Source organism: Nanorana parkeri, unplaced genomic scaffold, assembly GCF_000935625.1.
Source record: "Nanorana parkeri isolate BGI_ZX_2015 unplaced genomic scaffold, ASM93562v1 scaffold183, whole genome shotgun sequence".
Classification (NCBI taxonomy): domain Eukaryota; kingdom Metazoa; phylum Chordata; class Amphibia; order Anura; family Dicroglossidae; genus Nanorana; species Nanorana parkeri.
In genome coordinates, this window is record NW_017306451.1 from 361,707 (window position 1) to 381,147 (window position 19,441).

Sequence of the window (19,441 nt, forward strand, 5' to 3'; positions counted from 1 at the left end):
GTGTCATCTCCCGCACCAGAATGTGTGTTACAACAATGCCCTGTGTTCAATGCAATTGCAAGAAATATGCATGCATACTCCATACAAGAGGTGCATCAGCGGTGCCATTGACATGAAAAGCGGAAGGATTGGTTTATTCCATCCAGTGCATTCGGGGCACAAACCATGCTGGAATGCACTGTAAGTGGTATGAACCGGCCCTAAGGGTGGTATGTTCTGACAGCGTCGGCTGTTTGCTTTAGCATTTTTTGTACTTTGTATAAGCAGTACCTTCTGCTTCCTTAATTGGGATTAGCGTGGTTAAGGGCTTGTTCACACCATGTCTGGACCAGAATGTTTTATGTCCGCACTTGAAATGCATCCCAATGTATTCCTATGGTACTTCTGGTCTCTGTTCACACCAGTGCAGTAATTTCTGGTGCGGGGAAATAAATGCTGCATGTACTATTCTTTTCTGTTCTGGAACGCACCAAAAGACATGCAAATGCACTGGACTAAAAGCCAATTTTAAGCTAAAAAAAGTACCGGAACGCGTCGAATGTGTCAAATAACCACTGTACCGCGTTTGCAGGTCTGATCCGAACATGGTGTGAACACGCCCTCAATATTCTTGTTTGACGGGTTGTCTTTAACCAGTTGACATCCGCGGTGTTAAACCCCCTTCCCATCCAGGCCATTTTTCAGTATTCAGCGCTGCGGTACTTTAACTGACATTTATTCCGTCATGAGGATAATATTTGTTATTAACTCTCGTATAGTGGGACTACCCCTGCTTTGCAAGGGTTAACTGCTTGGTCTGGTCTAGGGATAAAAATAGTTATACTCACGTGATCCTCTGAGCCGGCTTGCTTTTAGACCTGTCCCTAAAGCCTCTCCGCTGCAGCAGCCCAAGGTCCCTGAGCTATCACGTTCTGTACACCATGTATAGAACGCCGAGTGACATATCATCACTGCAGTGGAGGCGGAGACAGGCTGAAGGGAGTGCTGTCACAGCTGGCCAGATCTAAGGTTCAGGTAAGTATAACTTTTTTTTTTTCTTCCTTTTCAACCTAGACACAAGCGAGCAGCTAACCACTGCAAAGGTTGATAAAAAAATGTTGCCCAGAGTTCTTTAAGGTGCACAGCTTTGAACCAAACTTTTTTAGTTTTTTTATTTCATTTTTTTTCCTGCAGAATTTTGGCACATTTTGTTTCTATATTAATCCCAGTGGAATTCCTCAGGAACCTGTGTCAGGAGGGTACAACAGGAATCAAACGTGACTTGTGCAATTTGTGTGGCGGCCTGGCCCCAGTTAAGAGAAACATTATTACTCTTGACCTTTGCAATGTGTTTATTTAACGTGTAGACCCACCCCGCATCTCCTGTATGGTTTTATTTACCTTAACCCACGTGGACTGCAGGATTAACTCTTTCCCAGAGTGTCACCACACAGCAGCTGTGTAATTATTCTGAATGAAACCCTGGCTCTGAATGTATACAGTTTGTATGCATCTGTTTTTGCTTGGCATGCCAGAACACAAAACATGTTTAACTCTCCTGCTTTGACCGGAGTAAGCTTGAAAGCAGGGGTTCTCCTCCTGTTGTGCTTCACATACCAGCATGATCTTTCAGCTTGTAACTGATACAACGTAAACAGGCACACATCAGCTCTAGAAAGCGGGCAAAGGGAAAAAAAAGGGTGGGGGATTTAGCTGTGATTCTGATACCAATTCCTGCACAAATTATTATTGGCACATGGATTTATAGTCACATTTTTCTCAATGTACACTTAAAGGAACTGTACAAAAACTAATTTTTACTATTTTCTTTATAAAATTGTAAAGAAAAGTGCACAGTTATGGGAGTAAAAAAGCATTGTCCAGAAACTCCTTTTTTTCAGACTATAGAAGCTTTAGAATTTACACATTTTACAGCCAGGCGACCCTGCTTTCCTGGTTATGAAATGCAGATTTTTGTGCCACCTCACTGCTCCAGCCAGTTATTAGACAATGAATCATCATCAGCATTTTCTTTGTCCCATGAAGAGAGAGGTAATTCAGGAAGCAGTAGAGTGGACCTTCATCTGCCCCCACACACTTTGTTAATCCACTCCTACCCCCTTCCTCTCTTGCATCAGACCTTTTTTTTTTTTCAATCATTTTTTTAAATGCCCTTTTATGGGGAACACATGCCCACACTTCCTGGATTCATGCCTAGGTGAAGGGGATGCATTTAGTTACCCACAGCCTCCTGGGATACGTCGCACATCCTAGAGACCTCAGGGTGCTCTACAGCACGTGCCCCGTGTCATGGGGGGGCTGGATGTCTCTGCCTGGTTTTTGCAGTTGGCCCCTTATCTTTCGCTGGTGCTTTTTCCTGGTGTGGGACACTGTAGATGTGCCCAACAATCCCACAGCTGCAGACTCCTCTTCTGAAGGGGACCACTCCTGGACAGCCAGTAGGAGGTGTCCACGTCATCCAGGCATTGTCACTTGGCTTCAGGTGCATAACAAAGTGTGTGTGTATATGAAATGTATATGTGTGTGTGTGTGTGTGTGTGTGTATGTATATGTATATATATATATTGTATATGTGTGCATATATGTGAGATCAGCTTTAACAAAAAAATTCTGACAAGAGTTTTGCATCTTCTAGCGCTTCCTCTTGCATTCTTTGTAATATAAATTAAATTACAACATTTGACGGAGAATAAGAGCTCCTCATAATGGCCACAGCAGGAATGCAGAGGATTGTCCCCTCAAATCCTTTTGTGACAGGAAGTTATATATAATCTTGCAGGGGAAGACACAGACTGCAACAAAACACTTACAGGGTTATTCACAAAAGGTTGAAGGGTTTGGAGAAGGCAGGAGAAGTGAACAATCTAGGCCAAAATACTGTAGCTGATTTGGAAAAATTCTCCAATTCAGCTCACTTTCCAGTTCAGCTAAGTTGTCCTAGATTGTTCACTTCTCCTGTCTTCTCCAAACTCTTCACCCTTTTGTGAATAACCCTATTATTTATCAGAAACATGTTAGAGCCTCTTGTCAGGTTTTTATTTGCAGTAAAATTTCCCTGGGATAGTCCCATGTACAGCAATGAGAATGTGAAGTTACTCTTAAGTTTGCATTTTCTGAAGAAGCATTAAACAATTATATAAATATTATACATGGTTATCTCTGTATATATGTATTTATAGGATTCTGTGTTTAATCAAGGTATTAAGTTTAACTTTACACCATGCAGCTTCTAGAAGTATGAAGGATAAAAATACAATAAATATTCAGCAGATGCAAGTTTCAGTGCATACATTATTAGTATAATATATATGTTTGGTGCTCAGTAGGTGATAAAGAAGTAGCAGTAAAGTTTATTGTTACACTAATTACCAATGATAAGGAAGGAACAGTAATCCTGAAGTCATAGTTTGTGACTCATTCTGCCCAACAGCTTTGCAAATATAGGCGAGGAAAATAAAATAAAAAAGCATAAAAAATGTTCCCAAACCACACGGGCAGCTAGGATGGTTGGTAGTATTCTACTGCCCCTCACATACAACCATGTATATATCACTTATAAAAGAGCCAATTTAGGAAGAACACTGTTTACATATCAAGTTGACATGTAGTGCAAAACTGGAAAATCTGCAGTTCGTTCTCCAGCCTGACAACAAAATATACTGCATTATTATAGCTTTAAAATGCTGGGGTTCTGGGCTGAGATCCCATCATTAAGATTGTATGTTCTTGTGTGTTCTTCTGCTGTGGTATATGCTTTGGTTTCCACTGTCTTTGGGACTGGGGTCAAAGTGATGTGTTTCTGAAAAGGTTATGGGGGAGCTTATGACCTGCTAGGACCATCACTTGTCACCTAAATTAATGCTGGCTTTGGAGGTGCAAAGAGCTGCGATGGAGCTCAGGTAATGCAAGTATAAAGGAATTTGGGGAGGCTTTAAGTGTGCTTCCCCACCTTCCCTTTCAGGCTCAATATCTGACATACCTGCAGCTGTAGCTGCTATATTGCCTTCTGCTGCAGAGGTTCCCTCTGAATTGGGAAGCCACAAGTCCTTAATGGACGATTTTGTTTCTAAGGAACCTCAGTCAGCCTAATAAGTTCCCAGGCTTAAAGAGAACATATTGACTTATTGATGCAGTACAAGCCACATTTAGGCCACTTTTATAAAACAAATTGTAGAAAAATAATGTACCTACTGACAGGATCATCAGTTAATAAACTGTTACTGGTCACTATCTAGGAAGTTATTTTGAATTTTCACACTAAATCTTATTCGTGATTCCAATGCATCTATTTTTATGTTTTTTGTCCATTACTTGCGAGGTGTGCAACAAATGAGTGCCCTAGTATAAAATTGGGACATTATTGCGAAAGTGAATGTTATGAAATTTTAATAAGCAACAAAGTAATTTATTTATCAGTTGACAGCTGTGAGGGATCTGCACTCTAGATATGCAAGCATGTGTTTTTGTTCATATTGTTAGCACTTGGTTTATTGACTAGGCTCACACGCTTCAATTTTGCATTTGTGACACACAGGTCAAATCGTGACTGTCAGATTGACCAGCATCACCGAAACCAATGTCAGTACTGCCGACTGAAGAAGTGCTTCCGTGTGGGCATGAGGAAGGAAGGTAAAGTACACTTGCCCTTGAACAACATTTGAAAGTTTTATTTATTTAGAGTCTTCAGCAGGACATACACTATACAATTTTCATCCAGTTTTTGGTGAATGAGACAAAATTCACTCAGCTGATCGAAGGAGCCAGTTGGAAAATTTTCAAACAAAACGGGGAGGCAGTCAATGAGCTGCCGGCTCTGTTCAGGTATTCTGACAGCAGACGGCGAAAAACAGCGGTAGATTCCTTGCTCGTAAGTGTTGATGGAGGAATCTGTAATATTTTCTTTGTTCAGCCCGCGGGTTGAACGAAGAAAATATTAGTGTATGACCAGCGTTGTTGAGAACTGCATGCACTACCCATTGAGAACTGCATGCACTACCCATAGCAATCAGAAATGTTTCAGCTGTCATTTTTACAGTGTAGATTTAGAAGTGAATGGAAGCCTCTAGCTGATATAGGCATCTCAGGCTTTTCTTTAAGACATTCTATGAATGAAGATTGCGCCAGCAAGAACATGGCAACCAGTTAACCATTTTCAGATGTGGATTGCAGAAATGGCATTTAAAAGCTGCTATGGGCAACATAAAGTTTTCCTCTAACCACACACAGCATACCCTTGGAAGAAACGTTTCTCAACAGAAGTAGTGACTTTGCAGACTCCACCGAAAGAGCTATATATTTTTAACTAATATTCAGTACTTCAATTATTACTACATTTTTTTTTTTTTTTGCCATTGCTTCTTGATTTATTGTGTAAACCATATGCTGCTCTTCCGGCTTCTCTTGATGGTGGACTGTAGTAAATATTCTGCCTCTTGAAAGCAGTAACTTGCTTTGAAGACCTTCTCTAAAGAACAATGTTTGCCTAATTCCATTATTTGTGCATGTGTTTTGTATACTTGGTATGTATTTGTTTTTTAGGGTTTTTTTTGGGCCCCTGATATTCCCCTAAAGCCTTGGTTCTCAATTCACACTAGTACAGTGCATTAACCGCATAGTACCGGGCAATAAACCCACTGTACCACGCAATCGTACCTACCATGCATTCTGGTGTGGAAGGTGTGTTGTGTTGCAATTCATATGAATGGTACCCCAAACACACCTCCCACCCACAGTTCGTACACCCGCACCGGAACGCACGGTATCCTAAAGCCGTGCGTTCTATTGCAGTGGGACTTAGGTCGTGACTTAATGACCAGGGACAGATGTGGGTCCTGAGGTTACACAGGTTGAGAACCACTGCCCTAAAGCCCTTAACAGTAAAAAAATAAAATGTAAATGATTTAAAAATGGTTAAAAAAAAAAATTGTTACCCTCCCCCCAATTATAAAAAAAAACCTAAAGTAATTTTCAGCTTTGGCCTGACAAATTTTGGTGCGGGAGGTACATTGTGGTGCCATTCATTTCAATGGCACCCCAACCCCGCCTCCCGTGCGTTCCAGTGTGGTGCAACTGCAAAAAATTGTGCATGCAGTTTTATTCTGAAGTAAGCTTTGTAACACTCAATTTGTGTATTTAATTTAAATTCAGGATGGTATTTTAATTTTTTTTTATCCGATCAATCGAAAAAATAATTGGCCAAATAATTGATTATGAAAATAATCATTAGTTGCAGCACTATTTTTAACATAAATCTGCTTTAACTTGGTTTTAGAGAGCTTTGCATTTTATCTTGATTTTTTTTTTTTACTAGTTAAGTGAAGGGGTTAAGCTCTGCATATGGATAAACAGCCAGGGGCAGGGCTATGTGTAAAGGGCAGGTGACAACCAGCAACAGCACTTTTATCACATGACATATGACCTCCTTGCAGATAAAGGTCAGAGCTATGAATCACATGTGATTACTTTGCATGTGGAAAGGAGAATAGTTGCCTTAGAGAAGTTAAAGATAACCTGTGACCGGGTAGAATATTGTTTGCTAATATCTAAAGTGTATTTTACTTTGTTTAAAGAGAAAAAAATAAACTGTTTCTGAGCGTTGCAATTAATCTAGAAAGTGTTTCCAGTTTCTTTATTAGAGTTTACCTACTTTGCTGTTAAGTAGCATAGGGGAAACTGTGGATCGGTGCATTTTGGTATTGAAGCATCTGAAAAATAACTATGGTTCTTAAGGCCTTGTTCACACCAAATGCAGACCAGATCCAGTCAGGTTTCTGCACACACAGTGTAGTGGGTTGTGCCGCGTTTTTGATGCGTTTTAGATGCGTTTTTGATGCGTTTTAGATGCGTTTTTGATGCGTTTTAGATGCGTTTTTGATGCGTTCCACACCAGATCCAGAGCAGGTAAAATAAGGCTTGCCGCATTTTTTTCATCCGGTCTGGATCTGGTCTGGATCCGCACGCTGCGATGTGAACTGGAGGTCAAAATACCATAGGAATACATTGGACGCAGTTTTGATCCGGTCTGCACCTGCTCTGGTCCGGATCTGCTCCGCGCTTGGTGTGAACAAGCCCTTAGGGTTTCATTAGCATTAGGGATTAAGTTAAGGTGGAGTGTTTAAAGGGGTTAAATTCAGGGTTCTGGTTTTAATGATAGAGGACAGGTTAAAGGATAGGTTCACTCTAGAGGAAAAAACAAACAAACTCCTTAACCCCCTAACCTATTCTAGGCTAAGTCCCCCCCACATCCATGTGCTGTCTGGTGGCAGCAGCCTCCTGTGGCGTTTACAGTTTCTGTGTAGAAATCTCGTCTGATGCTGCTCATTCCTGTGTGTTAACATCCCATAGACTTGAATGGGGCCTTATTCCAGTGGTAGAAGTACAGCCCATCAGGGCTGCAACAACCAATCGACATAATCGATTATAATCGATTATTGAAAAAGTTGTCAACTTTTTCAATAATCGATTAATCGGCTTACCCATTCATGTCTATTTCTGTGCAGGAGCTGGCAGCGTCGCATGATGTTAGCGCAACTTTTTATCAAGCCCAAAATGTTAGTAAAAATTACACTTAAGTTAACTTTAGTTCACAAAAACACAATATAATACCCAATTTTGTATAAAATATGAGGTGGTGAAGAGTAGATACCCAACATGCCGAGCTTAAAAATTGCATGTGCCCGTGAAATTAAGATAAAATATGGTACCCCAAATTGCCCATGTACATTGTACAGTTAACTGTGAATATTGGTCCTAGAATTATTGCTCTCATTCTGCCACACACAGCGATGCACACTCTGGCACACACGTGTAGCGCAATCCTCGTTTTCTTACGTGGGTGCACCCAACGTTTTTAGATTGGTATGGGGGCTTTACCTTTTTTTTCGGTATTTTTAAATTGATTTAACTTAAAAAAAAAAAAAAAATTCTATTTCTTTTTTTTTTTTACCTCATTGCTATCACACGATGGCATATTAGTGATGACAGGTTCTCTTTAAGGTAACATTAGGGGTCTATTAGTCCCCTAGTGTCACTTTTCCACTGCAACAAAGCTATTTAAGCACAGATTTAGCTTGAATAGCTTCTTCCCCAGCTTCGTGTGGAATGACAGCTGAGGAGCCTGAAGTAATGGAATCCGCATCCCTTTCGGCTCCATTCAGCAGGGTGGAGATTGGCGAATGGATGTGGTCTCTCTTCCTGCCGACACCTGTGAAGCAAGGCACTGTTCACTGACCCATTAAAGCGATATGGCAGCTGCTCAGCCACCAGAACCGCTTCCAGGGCAAATCCAACGTCGGCTTTACACAGGTAAACATTAGGGCTGCAACAACTAATCGACATAATCGATTATTGAAAAAGTTGTCAACTTTTTCAATCATCGATTAATCGGCTTCCAATTAGTTGGCCCTGTTCACCGCTCCACACACGCTGCGCGCCACACCTCCTCCCCACCTCATGCTCGCTGCTGCCAGACCCGCCCGCATCCACGATCCACACGCCGCACCTCCTCACCGCCCGCCCACATCCACGATTGGCACAGGGACCCGTGGAGAAGTAAGGAGGAGCAGGTGTGGGGGGATTGTGCTGTATATTATACCATCAGCTCTAGAGGACTACAAATCCCAGCAATACATCATACACTGTATGTATAATGTATTGCTGGGATTTGTTGTATTTCAATATAGTTGGTGGTTTTCTGCATTGCGCTGTATAGAGGACTGCAAATTCCAGCAATAATACATTATACAGCGCAATGCGGAATACCACCAGCTATAGAGGACTACAAATCACAGCAATAATACATTATACAGTGGTGTAATGCCATTATACCACTAGTTATGGAGCACTAGAAAACCCAGCAATAGTATACCAGGACTAGAATACCGCCAGCTATTATGTACTATTGCTGGGATTTGTTGTATTCCTCTATAGCTGGTGGTATTCTGCATTGCGCTGTATAATGTACTATTGCTGGGATTTGTAGTCTTCTATAGCCGGTGCCATTCTGCATTCATTGCTGTATAATTTTACACTTTTCATTTCTCTATATTGCACACCACACTTTTTTTTTTTTCTTTTTTACTTCCACCGGTCCAAGCTTGCTCCTGTGATGGACTACAATCTCAATACAAACTAATTGTCCCATCACTGGAGCCATTTTTTAAAATCGATTCTAACCGATTAATCGAACTTAATAATCGGCTAATCGATTTTGAAAATAATAGTTAGCTGCAGCTCTAGTAAACATAGCTACAGCCGACGGGAGTCTGTTTACAGGTGCCTGCTGCCAGCGACGTGCAGCATACATCATTGGCATCGAAAGGGTTAAGTGCTGGGGTACATGTAAAGTGTTAAGCAACTTCAAATTAAGGGTTCAGTGTAAGGATTAGGTTAGATAGGCCTTACAGATTGGGTATAGTTTAAAGCAGTGGTTCTCAACTCGTGGGTCGCAACCCACAATACACAATTAATGTTATTACACAGACTGGGCTCAGAATACATAATGTCCATCAGTGTCCCCTGTTATATTGTCCTCTGTCAGTGCAGAAGCTGGGGAGGGTATGGGGTGGGGAGGGGGGCATTAGCAGGGGGCTCTGCTGCAATTTTTATCCCGAGGTTACACAGGTTGAGAACCACTGGTTTAAAGGTCTTTTTTAACCCTTTTTTGCATTTTGTTCTGAAAACACCAGAGAGAACTGAGATTTACAGAGAAATTGCAGAGCAAAAAAGGACACCGCTGTCCATTTTATTTATTTATTTATTTTTAAGTGTTTCTACCCCATTAGCAAACATGGGTTTAGCCACGTCTTGAATATATGCAGTTCAGTTTTGGTTAACAATCCACAGGAAGAACTTCCTTGCACTAGAAAGAGTTCAGTGAAGGTCAATGGCAGTAATAAGGGGGCTGGAGGACCTTTGTTATGAGGAAAAATTACACATTTTACACTTCACTCTGTAGAAAATGTACTGGGGGGGGGATATGGTCAACATGTACAAATATATCAAATGTAGTACCTGTAATAGACTGTTTACTCTAAGGTCAATAAAGAAGACACATGGGTACAATCTGACAGTGTGGATAGATTCAAAACCTTTTTAGAGGGCTTCCTCTGTGAGCATAACATATGGGGCTATGGAAATTGATTGTGACTCAAAAACACACTCACTGGACTGGATGAACCTGTGTCTTTTTTTCCAACGATGTAACGACAGAGAAACTTTGTTTTAAATGCTTTGGAAATAGAAAAAGCATTCTGTGATATCGCGCTGGTTGGCAACTGGGCTATTTATTCTAACTAGAGAATGTTTTTAATCAATATTGGATACATTACAGCACAGATATGTCCTCACTACCTCTGGCTTGTGTATGTTTCTTTTGTGTCACACCAGTTGTTGTGATGCATTGATATTTGAAAGTGGCTTTGTAACTTTGTTTCTGTAACAACAAAAGCTTCCTTTCATCTTTTACATTCTCATGTTTGTCTCTACCTCAGTATCTGAACATTTGCACTGTTCAGGATTTCTTATCTTCTTATCTTTCCTCCATTTCTTATTGTGTCTCTCCTTTTTCTCTGTCGCTCTCTCTTCATTCTACTCCTCTTTTGGTGAGCTTAAACCTCTGTGCCCTTTCCTTGCTTGAGTGAATCCTAAGCGCCCATTCAGGCATCAGAAAGTAAATAAAAGCTCTTTCTTTCCCCCTCACCTCCCTCTTTCTGCTGCCACTTCCTCAGTTCAGCACATTCCAGCCAGGGCTCAGCAAACATGGAGTGAACCAGGGTGCAAAAATTGCAATCCGAGTATACTTGAGTAACCATAATGGCATACAAGGCATTAGTGCTTTCTTACAAAAAGAAAACTCAAGTGGTATTCACATTAAGGCCAACTGTATTTGACATTTTTTTTTTTACTTTACCTAGCACCGAGAAAGAAGTACTATATTTGCATATTGTGTAGCAACCCAGCACTACAGCAGAGTTACAAAAAAATCAAGCAGCATATATTTGTATAAAAAATGGCATGTATAATGCATATATTGGAACCTTAAACCCACATAGCCTTAATATGTGTTCTATATAAACACAGTAGCACTTTACCTGCCTGTATAGAATGTTCTATGTGGCCATTTACAGGAAATAGCATATACTCTGGCTAAATGCATCTAGGAGGATGGGGAAATGTTTATCCATATTATATCCTTGCAGAATAGGAAGTAATTGTATGCACTGCACCTTGTGTGGACAGAAGTGAGGCAGATTGGTAGCGTCCATACAGAGAAAAGGATGAGATGGTTAACTGTGCATGTAGGGTCCATAGATCAGCTCTGCCTTTGTCTGGAGAGAAGAAAAGGGAGAAGGGGTCAGCTTGTATGTGTGTAGAGGAGGGGGACAGATCAGCATAGCTTCTGTGTGTACAGAAAGGAGGGGAGAGGTCAGAGTCACTAAACTGTGCTTGGATTGAAGCTGAGATGCAGTACAGTGTGCATGTGTTCATAATGGGAACAGCAGTACTTTGTTCAGAGGCTGCCCACAAGCACTGTATTGTGGATGGGAAATGTGTGTCTTCTATAGAGAATAAGCAATGAGCTCAGTATGTTTATATCTAGGAAGAAGGAATTGAAAACGACACTCACCCAGAGAAAAAGGGGTAGAAGGTCACAATGTAAATAGTAGATTAGAGGTGACAAACACTGCAGCTGGGACTCAGGAAACATGTAGATAATAAAAATGTATTTATATTTTTTCATATTTTCCCCCTGGAACTGTCCCTGGATGTTGGTAATAATAGTTGTAAATGTGAGTTAAGCGCTGTTTTTTTTTTTTTTTAATGGGCATCTTGAGTTCAATAATATCTGCAGGACTCGTCTGTGAAAAGAAATGTAAGCAAACACCTGGCTGCCTATAGTCTATCTTAGAGCTGCAGCTAACGATTATTTTCAAAATCGATTAGTTAGCCGATTATTAAGTTCGATTAATCAGTTAATCGGATAAAAAATAAAATACATTTTTAAAAACGGCTGCAGTGATGGACTACTAGTTTGTATTGAGATGGCAGTCCATCACAGGAGCAAGCTTGGAGCGGTGGAAGTAAAACAGAAAAAAAAAAAGTGTGGTGTACAATATAGTGAAATGAAAAGTGTAAAATTATACAGCAATGTATTGCTGGGACTACAAATCCCAGCAATAATACATTATACAGCACAATTTAGACTATCTCTAGTCTTCATTTATACATTTTGTTTTTTAAATAAAAACTCCATAATTGCATGGGTAGTACCACTGTCGCCTCTTATGCAGCTGCTATGACTCAATAAATACTATTTCAATTTTTTTCTTGTCAAGGCCAGTTTTGCTCTATTAGTCCTCTGCCTCTGACAGTGCTTTGGCCAAGTGAGCAATACAAAGTTATGCTGAGCTTTATATCTATAAAAGGGATCCCCTTATATATTAGAATGTGTGGTTTGTTTTTTTCGCTACTGGTAAAGGCATTTAAAATATGAAAATGAATGTTTGAAATATTAGCAAACAAGGTGCTTACATGTGCATTCACACTGGTTTGCTGTGATGCAATGCATTACCACATGCACCTTAACTGTGTTGCAGTATGCATTTTGAATGGACTGCCACTGCTCCACAACTGCTGCTTTAGTTCACTGCAATGCCCAGTAGGTTCACATTGAGGTTCACTACAATTAAAGTGTTTTGTGGTGTGCTGCCTTTATACATGTAGGTGCCATTTGAAAAAAAATGGCACTGCACTGTGTATCCTGCATTGCAAGTGCATTGTAGTAACGTGGAGGTGAAAAGAGCCTAATATGTTATTTGACAGGTTGGGCTAGAGCTAGACAGGCATTTTTATTAGCTTAATTATGCTAATAAAATAATCTAGCAATTGCAGTAGTGATCAACAGATAAAACAAAGAGCTCTCCAACGTGTATGCTATTCAAGTAGCATGTAGTACTTGCAAGAAGGCACAATCCTGTGTCAATTCCTAGCACAAACTATTTTTGTGGCTTATGGACACAGAGCCAGTTTACAAGAAAATTGCCTGTGTAGTGCTAATACTGATTTTGCTGAGCAAAGTCATGAATGACCTGCCTTTTCCTGCTTCCCATTCAAAGCTGTGCCACTACAACCTCCTTGCCAGATAGGTGGATTGCGCATGCCATCTTGGCATACATGTGGCCCTGGCATCCACTTCTCCTGGCCTCACCTGCCTCACCAGAGCACCCCCTACTGCCTTCAGTGACTGCTTACAGAACACTTAACCCATTCTTGTATGGTCGTGTTTACCCCTAGTGGAACATTCTAGTGCAAGGGGGGTGGGCCAACAAACTTGCGCTCTGCTATTGGTTGGGGGGGGGGGTTGTGTCTTTGCGTAGGGGTTCGGGTTCTACAAATCTGGACCACTGTCCCCAAACTGAGTCACTATCCTCCTCTGAGACCTCCTTAACCCTTTCAGGGGTGCCCCCCTTCATCTACTTATCAAGAGAACATTTTTCTGCCACAATGTCAGAATTTATGGGGAAACATTCAGTCCTATTAGAGACCTCAAACCGCAGGGGCTGCAAGCAAGCCCTCTCATACTATGCTCAGAGTCCATCTCTCATCTTTCTCTGGCACTTCCTAAAGAGGAGGTTTAGAATGGTATCTCATCTGGTTCAAAAGACTTGGTACGAAAGGAAGTCCAGTCTGCTGATATATTTTTAAAACGTAAGCATACTGTGCATGTGCCTTGAACAGTCTGCGATGACCTGGCCAAATGTCCCCAGCCAAGGTTCCTTAGAAATGTCTGCCTGCAAAAACCTTCCCTGTACACTTGATTTTACATCCTATATTGTATGGTGACTGGTCTTATCCTGAAAAAGATTTTCACCCCTGCCAAGCATCCTGCTCATCAATATCCTGTGGAAAAGGGGATCCTGAAGAAGTCGGGTGCCCCAGTTGTAGACCCAGCCATAAGGGTCTACCCCCGTACTGCAAGGGTTAAGTGTTAATTTGTGTCTAGGATAAAAAATAAAATTATACTCCTGATTCTTGGAGCCGGCCCGCTCTTATACCAATCCCCTCTGCCTCTTCTCCACGATCCCCAAGTTCTCACGTTCTATACAGGCAGTAATTTAGATTGGTGATTGCACTTCTGTGTTTGCTTTACAAGTAAATGTTTTGTGTATCTCCGAATAATTTTACTGCTTTTAAACAACCTATTTTCTTCTTTTACTTTTAGCGGTTCAGAGGGGGCGCATTCCTCCTGCTCATTCCAGTGCAAGCCCTACTACTGCTCCAGGAGGTAGCGAATATTTTAATGGACAACCTGTCTCTGAACTAATTTCTCAGCTCCTTCGGGCAGAACCCTACCCGACATCACGTTATGGATCACAGTATACTCAGCAGGGCAGTGTTATGGGCATTGACAACATCTGCGAATTGGCTGCAAGGCTACTTTTTAGCACTGTGGAGTGGTCCAGGAATATCCCTTATTTTCCAGAGCTTGCTGTGGCAGACCAGGTATCTCTCCTGCGGCTCAGCTGGAGTGAACTGTTTGTGTTAAATGCAGCACAGTCAGCCCTCCCACTACACATGGCCCCTCTGTTGGCTGCTGCTGGTTTCCATGCCTCTCCAATGTCTGCAGACAGGGTTGTCTCCTTTATGGACCAGATAAGGGTCTTCCAGGACCAAGTAGAGAAGCTTAACCGCCTTCAAGTGGACTCAGCGGAGTATGCCTGCCTGAAAGCAATTGCCCTCTTCACTTCAGGTAACAGTGCTATACTGACAGATTTGAAAGTCTTTCATTTTACCTGTCATTGTCTTTGCCTTTTTACCCTTATTTTTCTTTTATTTTGCATTCATTTTGCTTGTTTGTTTCAGCTATGGAGCCCTGGTACTTTCTAAAGGTGTTTTACATCTTTTTTTTGTTTTATTTCCAGATGCCTGTGGCCTCACTGACCCAGCTCATGTGGAGAGTTTACAAGAAAAAGCTCAAGTGGCGCTCACAGAATATGTGCGAGCTCAATACCCCTCTCAGCCTCAACGATTTGGCCGCCTCCTATTGCGTCTACCTGCCCTCAGAGCTGTGCCTGCATCCCTTATTTCTCAGCTATTTTTCATGAGGCTAGTGGGAAAAACGCCTATAGAGACACTTATTAGGGATATGCTGCTTTCAGGAAGCAGTTTCAATTGGCCATACTCAACTGGTCAGTAGCAGCTAATAGAGTTATTTCCACCTCTGGCAACATCTTTTACACTACATCAGGGGCAGTTCTCTGTACTTTTTCATTGTGCCCCATTCCTTCTGCTGTAGATGACTAAGGCACTTCCAGAACTCATTGTAAAAAGAATTAGCAATTTCCTGAGACTATGTTATTCTTAAAACATATGGATTACTGGTTACTCTATGGTCTTAGGAACTGTTCAGGAAGCCAGCCTCCTTCATTCATGGACTGATACCAACAAAGAAAGCACTAATTGGGTATCTAGCTGCTCCACATGGTGCTCTAGAATACACTCGTATCACTAACCGTTCCAATGAAGATACTATGTGATTCATTTGTTTATGTCTGTATAGCATAGACTGTGTGATCTCTACCTCCAGAATATATACTTTTAATGTCCTAGAAGAAAGCTGCTGTGATGATTTTTTTTTCTGTTTGCCATATAACCGGCAGCTTGTTGGATCCTATTGTGTAGCAGAAACTTGGTTATTACCCTGTATTTTGAAAGCAGGACCTGCATTCTACACAAGATCACATTGCAATAGTAACATTTAAATCATTCTAAATTATGTTCTTTAATCCACTCCTCCACATTAAGGCATGTTAACATGTCTTTTATTATTATTTTTTGCTCAGTTGCATATATGGTAAATGTTTGAGCTATTCAAATATATACTGCACATTTTATCATAATGTGTAAATTTTTATTTGTTTTCTTCATTTTATTTTTAACAATAATAGGTTATCTACTTGTCATGGAAGAAATAACTTTTTTTTCCCTGTGAATCTTTTATTTGCTGTGGGTTATTCTCAGTTAATGAGAAGGGACAACCCTTGCTGCAGTTCAAGAAACAATTTTCTTTATTTTTACTTTTAATCACAGTGACCTGTTAAGACATACTGAGCCTTCTTTGTAGCCTTATGTTCTGTGAGGCACGGTAGCCAACTCCGTGGTTGGCTTAAAAAGAGTACTGTTATAAAGTGAAAAATACCTCCGTTTCATTTAAAACAGAATGCTATGATATTAAGCTGTGAGTGAAATACTGCATAATGAAGATTGCTTTCGAATGCAACCTATAAATGGACTTAACATAATGATGTTTTTGAATCCTTTGTAAATCCTTTGTCTCTATTCCTTTATTAGGTATATTAATGAGTTAAGGCTTGTCCGCTTCCATTTTTCTTCTGTTTTTGAATGAAATAATCCAAAATTGGATCAAGAGAAACCAGAGCAGACATGAATAGAGAACCATGTGTTCTAGGTGACTATCTACCCCCAGCTGCTAGGCAAAAAAAAAAAAAATTATTTGGGTGGAAAAACTAAACCAGTATGAGGACTACGTTGATCCTTATATTCCCTGTGTCAGTTCTGCCCAGAGGGCCTGATCATGGGGGACTTCTATCCGAAAGAGAACATAAAATGATCAGAACAAAGGCAAGCCCCTATCTTTCAGCAATTCACTTGCAGTTTATCATGTGAAATGTAAAGGTTCCATGAATGCAACAGAGGCACTTATTTGAATGTACTCTAAAAGCACCCATTGACATTAGTCTCCTGTTCTCTTCAGTTTCAACAAATTCAGATGACGTTTGGTCTATGTATAAAGTGCATACTGCCACAGCAGGTAACCAAGTCACACTTCTAATGGGTGAAACGTCTGAGAGATGGACGTTTTCAGCCAGTGGACCCTTGCTTTGCCTGTAAGAGCACTTGCCGTACTGTAGCAAGGGTCACAAAACATGCATTCATGTAGGATTTTTATGTAGGCATGAGATCACTTCTTATGTCAGACCACCATTTATTGTCTGTTGCTTCCTTTAGGGCACAGAACATGCACATTTACTCTCTTGAAATTCATTTTAATTCATCACCTGAAAGTAGTAATGCAGTACATCTCACAGATCTAGTTGTTTGGTTAAATATATATGTGGTGATCAGGGCTTTTGTCAATGTTTAAAAAAACCCAAAACTAACATATATATATATAGAGAGAGAGAGAGAGTTTCTCATTTATTATGGCCACATAGCATAAAAAAATCAAACTTCTAGAAATTGTATACTTTACAATTCCCACAGGTACCATGATAACATATTCCTGCTCCAAGTACTGTTAACGCACAGCAGTCATTTTGGACAGGTTTATTCAGCATGTGCTATTATAATATTTAGTTTTTCCCTTTTTAATTATTCTATGTATATTTTGAACACTCGATCACTTGTTTCTGTTCTGGAAAGCTGAACTCTAGACCGATTTAAAAGACACATTTATGCAGCTCATCATTAAATATATATATTTTACAAATTAAGCTGTGTAAGTACCTGAATTTGACCTACTATCAGCCTCTTGCATTCCCTGTAAAGAAGAACTAGAGAAAGAAGAAGCAGCACAAGGAGCCAATCAGTTCATGTGTTAACTTGAAGCATGCTGATAGAAAGAGAAAGCAATGTGGCAGATCACGGTCGCCTTTTAGTGATCAAAGAGCCATCACTGTGCTCTTGTTTCAGTCACTGTCCAGTAACAGGCTGGGGCAGCACCAGGACTACCGTGGGTTAAATGATGCTGGGCATCAGACGGGTGGACATCTAATAGCAGGGGAATTTATGGATTAACGGTGAATACTGCAGCAAAAACTGTTTTTGTTATTGTATCTTTTAAGAAACTATTCATTTTTGTTTTATTTTTGGCTGGAGTTCGGCTTTGACAACTTGATTTGACCGTTTTAGCACCGAAGACCCTGAATGCAAGATCATAAAATTATATTTTTGTTGATTGAACTAATGAGCTACAGTTTGCATTGAGAGGCAAAGAATTTTCATTTACTTTATGCAAATCCATTGTTCTTTTTGTGTGTGTTTCTACTTTTAATTTTGTATGTATAAACATTCTGCTAATGCCAAAAATGGGTGTAAGGGAAAATTGCCAAAGAAGGAATGTTTAAATAAAAATAGATTCAGCACAGTAGAAGTCTGACTTTTTGTGTTGTCTGGATGATGAATATACAGTCAGTTTATTGCAAGTTGTTATGCAGCATATATAACTGAATAGAAAGAGAATTTGAGAAAAAGCATTACAACTCTTAAACACCTAGAGAGGTTTTGTCTGCTCCAGTTTTGATACAGTTCCCCCATTAGTATTTGACATCTGGGCAGATTACTTTGGAGCATCCTCTCTCCTACCTACACATCAAAAAGTAATAATTATGTAATAAGAAATAATGAAATTAAAGGAGAACTATGAGATGAGTGATTTCCACTCACCTCATAGTTCTAGCCAACCTGTGACAATGAGACTGTCGCAGGTCGGCTCAGTAGATCGGGAGGTGAGCGAACACATCCCGGGTTCCCTCACCTCTCGATCCTGTCACGGTTCTCTGCCGTGACAGGGAGGGGCTGGATTCCCCACGCTCCTATCCGCCAGCGCTGACTGGCGGAACGGACGGGGGAGGGGCGGGTACAGCTGGCTCTGCCTCTAGATAGGCAGAGCCAGCTGTCACTCACTCTCGACATCGATCCGCTCCGGCATCTCAGTATACCGTGAGCTGTAGCTCGCGGTATACTGAGCTTAGGGTAACGGGAGGACGCTAGTTTGTGTCCTCCCGTTACCCTAAGGAGAACTATGGGGAAAAACACTGACCCCATAGTTCTCCTTTAATAATGGCCTGAAAATACATGTAGACACAGATTTTTTTTTTTCTTTCATTAAAAGTTAAATATATAATCATGCTAGTAAAAAAAAGTGTAGCGGGAGCAGGGCATCCTTCCTCCCAGATGACAACTAGTTAGTGGTCAGTGGGAAGAATGCCCCCCACACTAGTGGAATTATTACAGAATCCTTTTCACTGATCACCAAAGACCAATGTAAGGGTCATGATTCCTCCTGTTAAGGGCATTCTTCCTAATAATTGCAAAAGTAAGGAACACTCAAAATGTCCCTTACATTGTTGGTCAGTAAGAAAATAGCCCTTAAATTTGTGATCAGTGAGAAAAATGTCCCTTACATTGGTGGGAAGAATTCAATTACATTGGTGGCCAGTTGGCAGAAGAATGCCCCTTGCAATGTTAGTCAGTGTGGAGAATTCTGCTTCCTCCCCCAGGCCACCACTGTAAGGGGCATTCTTACCTCTGACTGCCAATGTAAGGGATATTCAGAATTCCCCTTATATTGGTAGGAGTAGAAAGAGCGAATACCACTTACGTTTAGTGTGTGTGTGTGTGTTTTCTCATATTGTTGCTC

At 40.7% G+C, this 19,441-nt stretch overlaps 1 protein-coding gene across 1 annotated transcript in view; it reads left to right on the plus strand.

Moving 5' to 3' along the window:
* Nucleotides 1-15,229, plus strand: part of NR2F6 (nuclear receptor subfamily 2 group F member 6) — a 24,387-nt gene extending 9,158 nt beyond the window's left edge. The window contains exons 2-4 of the mRNA XM_018555111.1: nucleotides 4,535-4,629; nucleotides 14,222-14,749; nucleotides 14,922-15,229. Of these exons, the coding sequence (XP_018410613.1) occupies nucleotides 4,535-4,629; nucleotides 14,222-14,749; nucleotides 14,922-15,196 (898 nt within the window). The 3' untranslated portion in view covers nucleotides 15,197-15,229. The remainder of the gene's footprint in view (nucleotides 1-4,534; nucleotides 4,630-14,221; nucleotides 14,750-14,921) is intronic.
* The last annotated feature ends 4,212 nt before the right edge of the window (nucleotides 15,230-19,441 follow it).